Source organism: Apteryx rowi, unplaced genomic scaffold (assembly GCF_003343035.1).
Source record: "Apteryx rowi isolate R43461 unplaced genomic scaffold, aptRow1 scaffold_944, whole genome shotgun sequence".
Taxonomy (NCBI): domain Eukaryota; kingdom Metazoa; phylum Chordata; class Aves; order Apterygiformes; family Apterygidae; genus Apteryx; species Apteryx rowi.
Window position 1 is genome coordinate 1 of NW_020451254.1, and position 4,465 is coordinate 4,465.

The window sequence follows — 4,465 nt, forward strand, 5'->3', positions numbered from 1 at the left end:
TTTAATGACTGTTTTTTTACTGATTCCGGTAACTTGCTGAAATCTCCCCAGCAACTGCTGGCAGGATCGGGCTGTAGAACAGCAGGCAGAGAGAGCTTCCTCCTCTGCTGGGAATTCCTGCCAAAGCCCTTCCTTGAATAGCCGTGATTTGCAATCCCAGCACCCTTCCTGTTCCTCAGGGTGGCACAACCTCAACCCTCCCCCTCTCTGAGGCCACAGCGTCCTCCTCAGAAACACTGTTAGTCTTGCCCGTTGATGCCACCTCTAGAGGGGTTTGGGGGGAAGCCTCCTTTTTTCTTCCTCTTTGGGACGCAGCTAAGGGCAGGACTGTATGGGAGCTCCACACAAGCCTCTAAAAATGAAGGCTCAGCTCTGGGAAAGATGAGAAACTCAGTACATTGCTATCCTATACCATACAGAGGTGTCCAGTGCAGGAAGAACCACATGTTGCTCCTAGTGGGCTGGGCCAGCACGCTGCATGGCCTGTCTTCGCTTGATCCCTGCAGATGGCATTTGGCAGGGACTGGGATGCCTTGTTAACCACTGAAGTCCAAACACCTTTTTTTTCAGCACTGGCAGCAGTCTGATGCCTCAGAAGAAGAACCCTGATAGTCTGGAACTGATCCGCGGCAAAGCTGGACGTGTGTTTGGACGGGTGAGCCTGCTAAAGAGAAAAGTGGAATGGGAGAACTGCTCAGAGAGGGGCTAGTAAAGCTCTAAAAGGGAGAGAATTTCCTTCGAGGAGATCTTCTTCAAGGCTCTGTGTAAAGAAATGTGCCCAGTCTTGGCTTGGGATAGCTGCTGGGACAACATGCATCTCCTCCTATAGCTAAGTGCCTTTCCTGTTCTTCCTTGCAGTTTGCCTCTATTCTCATGGTTCTCAAAGGACTTCCAAGCACCTACAACAAGGATCTGCAGGTAAAACAAATATTTGCTCTCACTCCATTTCTCTGAAAAGACACAACTGTCTTCTGATCTGCAAGCAGTTCTTGCCACTAGCTTTCCCTGCGCGGGACCTGCTGGGGTGCAGGACACTAAAAAAGGGGATAAGGCACTGCACGCTCCAGTTCACACTGCAGCCCTCAGGGGAGCCCCTCAGATGTCAGCACCTGCTCTGCTGGCCACGCTGCTCAGGCTGCTGGGCTTTTTGGCTGCTTCAGGTTCACTTACTGCAACTTCCACACATCTGTATCATCACACAGGAGGACAAGGAGGCTGTCTTTGATGTGGTGGACACCCTGACTGCTGTGCTCCAGGTTGCCGCTGGAGTCATTTCTACCCTCCAGGTAAGGCTTCGGCCTCTCGTTACTGAACACGCTCTGTTCCTGCTTGCATCCACAAGGATGCCGTTCCTGATGGACTGACACAGGGAAGTGAGCTCTAGCCTGGTCCTAAGATGAAAATTCCTCAGTCCCGCACTCATCCGGGGCTCACTGCAGCCCCTTTGTCAGCTGCTCAGATCCACTCTGCTCTGGGGTCCCGTGGGGCGGAGGGCCTTGCAGAGCCAGGTCCCTTCCAGATGTAGTGCCCTCACTGTGACAGCTAGTGTGTCCCCAAGCAGGAGCTGATGGTGATGTCTCCCTCTGATCCTCCTCTCTGCAGATCAACAAGGGGAAGATGGAGAAAGCTTTGACCCCTGAAATGCTGTCCACTGACCTGGCTCTCTACTTGGTTCGTAAAGGAGTAAGTATCAGAGGGAGACTCTGAGCTGTGATTTCTTTAGACCCACAGTACTGCTCAGTGAGGGCCTGAGATGAGGCCTTCTGTTCTGTTCCCAGGTGAGCATCAGTCTGGGTCAACAAACACGAGAGCTGCAAACCCATTCTTTACATGTATCCCAAGTAGTGGAACTGCTGCTGGGTGGACTTGATAGTAATTTACAGCTGGAGTTCTACCTCCTAACGCCTCCCCTTTTCACACCCCAGAAAACCCAGAGTCAGACTGCATTGCCCTAACTCAAAAGCAAACAAGCCAAGCAACCCAAGAAAGAGAGCACATCCGTCTCTGCCTCTGAGTCTGCGCTCCAGCTGCCTGGTCACTGACTGTTGCCCCTGCTTCTTGTTGCAGATGCCATTCAGACAAGCCCACATTGCCTCTGGGAAGGCTATCCGCCTTGCTGAGACTAAGGGCATCACCATCARTAATCTCACCCTGGAAGACCTGAAGAGCATCAGGTTTGTATCATCATCATTTGCCACACTTCCCCTCAAAAGGCAGGAATCAGCCTGCCTCACTAGGGGCTTCACTTGTGGTGTCCTTCAGAGAACCCCTGAATCCTCCTGGCCTCAATATCAGGAGTGTGACAAGGGGACAACACCGCTACCATTCAGCTCGAGCAGGGCAGGGGCAGCAGGTAGTGGGGAGGGAATGGAAGAGACTCATGCCCTGACCCAGAGGCGCCAGCCCTCCAGAGGACTCCAGCTCCTAATTTCATTGCTTCGCCCTGAAGCAAATCCTTTGCTCCCACTGTCAGGCACTAGCAGTGCAGAATCAGGGCCACACAAGGCCTTTCCCTTTGGAGAAAGGCTCGGGCTCCACTCCCTCACCCTCTCTGAAGCCAGTGAGCAGGTAAAGCCAGCAAACAGCACCCATCACTCTCTACTCACTCCTCTTCTCTTTGCCTCCACAGCCCCCTGTTTGGCAGCGACGTCTCCCAGGTCTTCAGCTTCATCAACAGCGTGGAGCAGTACAGGGCCCCAGGAGGTACCGCCAAGAGCAGCGTGACTGCCCAGATCGAGCAGCTGAGGAGGCTGATGAAGAAGCTGAGGGAACAAGCTTAGAGTGTGGGGAGATATCCCGTGTATGAAGTTTTGTGCTTATCACACTGATCTGGAGTTAATAAACACCGTGGTGTATTGCAGTTCACTGAAACTCCTGTCTTGCGTACTTCTTCTAGGGGCAAGATTGAGCTGGGCCACTTCAGCCCTCATGAGGCTGGTGAAAGCTTCATTGGTGTGAAACGGTTGGGGTGCAGGTTCACTGGTGTGAAATGGTTGGGGTGCTCTCCCTCTGCCTGGCAGGGCAGCTGCTTTATGGGGCATCAAGAGGGGCTGGTAGTCAGGGAGCAGCAAGAGTGTCTGTCTATACCAAGAGACCTGCGGATGTATGTCCGGGGGGTGGATGCAGCGCAAACCTGGCTCCAGCAGTGCCAGAGCAGACTACACAACGTGCTGAGGGAAGTTTGTGTGTGTGCGCAAAGCAAGACTCCCGGGAATACATCTGCCAGACATGCCACAACTCCAGCTATYGCTGCCTGCCTTCTGTTTCCCACTCAGCCAGTCTGCTTGCCTTCTGGGAAGAGGCATTAAGTGGCCAGAAGTCTCCTCACCACCCAGCGATGAAACTTGCTTAGGCTGAGGCAGCACATGGCCAGCAGGTGATCCCAGCCCATCACAAAACCACCCGTGGCTCTGGCTTATACCAAAGCACAGCGGTTGTGTGGTTCCAGGACAAGCTCTTTCCTCTGGGTGACTCAGGCTTGCTCTGCCTCCAAGCTAGCTGAGGGCAGAGCACTTGGAAAGAGGCCTGCCATGGCTGGCTGCCTCTAACAAATCATTTACCATCTTCCCTCCTCTCCTAACAAAAATAAAATCTGAACAAAGAACAGGGAAAGCCTTAATGAAGGAACGAGTTCTCTGCTGCTTACTGCAGTTTTTCTCTCTTTTAGCACTTGTATCACTTTCCAGATAAATTAGCTATGGCAGGGAAATCACCTTTGCATGCTTAGCTGAGGGGGACAGGTGACACCATTACCCAACACCAACAGGGTGCAAAAAAGGACCATCTCCTCATCCGCAACTCACAATTGTTTCGTCCCCTGTCACAAACCTTCTCTCTATATCTTTTAGCTGCTTTCGGTACCTTCGGTACCTTTGTAGGCCTCCGCTGGTTAGACGTCCTCTTCTTCTCAGCAGCAAATGTCCCACATTTGGGAGGCAGCGCTAATGCAGGGCTCTGCCAGTTGAAAGGTGGTTTTAGCAGATCATCGCATCCTTATCTCTTAATTAAGGAATAGTTCGTAATCACTGCTGCTTCCTACCCATCCCTACCACTTTCTGATGTTCTCATGTGCCACCAAGGCTTTCACATCTACTCTTCTGCAATAAACTGAGCTCTTGCCTCTGCAATTGAGTCAGAAACACGAGAGGTGACGGCTGCTCACTGTTCTGCTCGAGGAAGGAAACACAGGCTACAAATAAACGCGCTGCAAAATTAAAATCCGTCAGGATACACTTCCTCCCTTGCCCTCGCAGGTCGCATGACACACTCCTCCGTCCCTGCCCCATTCCTGCGATGCACTTTAGGGAGGAAACCGAAGTCCACGCGGTATCCCAGCACAGAGACACTCCGCCTCCCGCCGGCGCGGCCCTGCCCACAACCAAGATGGCGGCGGCGGCCGCCCCGCCTCCCCTCGGCGCGGCCCTGCCCGCAACCAAGATGGCGGCGGCGGCCGCCCCGCCTCCCC

The 4,465-nt window shown here is 53.2% G+C and overlaps 1 protein-coding gene and 1 long non-coding RNA gene across 2 annotated transcripts; one reads left to right on the top strand and one right to left on the bottom strand.

Moving 5' to 3' along the window:
• The first annotated feature begins 384 nt into the window (after positions 1 to 384).
• On the top strand, positions 385 to 2,871 carry LOC112978582 (argininosuccinate lyase-like). Its single transcript, XM_026092186.1, has 6 exons — positions 385 to 655; positions 859 to 918; positions 1,203 to 1,286; positions 1,603 to 1,683; positions 2,068 to 2,174; positions 2,630 to 2,871. Exons 1-6 carry the CDS (start codon positions 587 to 589, stop codon positions 2,778 to 2,780), a joined length of 552 nt encoding a protein of 183 aa, XP_025947971.1. The 5' UTR covers positions 385 to 586; the 3' UTR covers positions 2,781 to 2,871.
• Positions 585 to 4,361, bottom strand: LOC112978583. The gene is made up of 3 exons (XR_003257921.1): positions 4,232 to 4,361; positions 3,829 to 3,992; positions 585 to 664 (listed from the first exon to the last, which is right to left on the bottom strand). It is a non-coding gene; the product is annotated as an uncharacterized LOC112978583 (long non-coding RNA).
• Between the last annotated feature and the right edge of the window lie 104 nt (positions 4,362 to 4,465).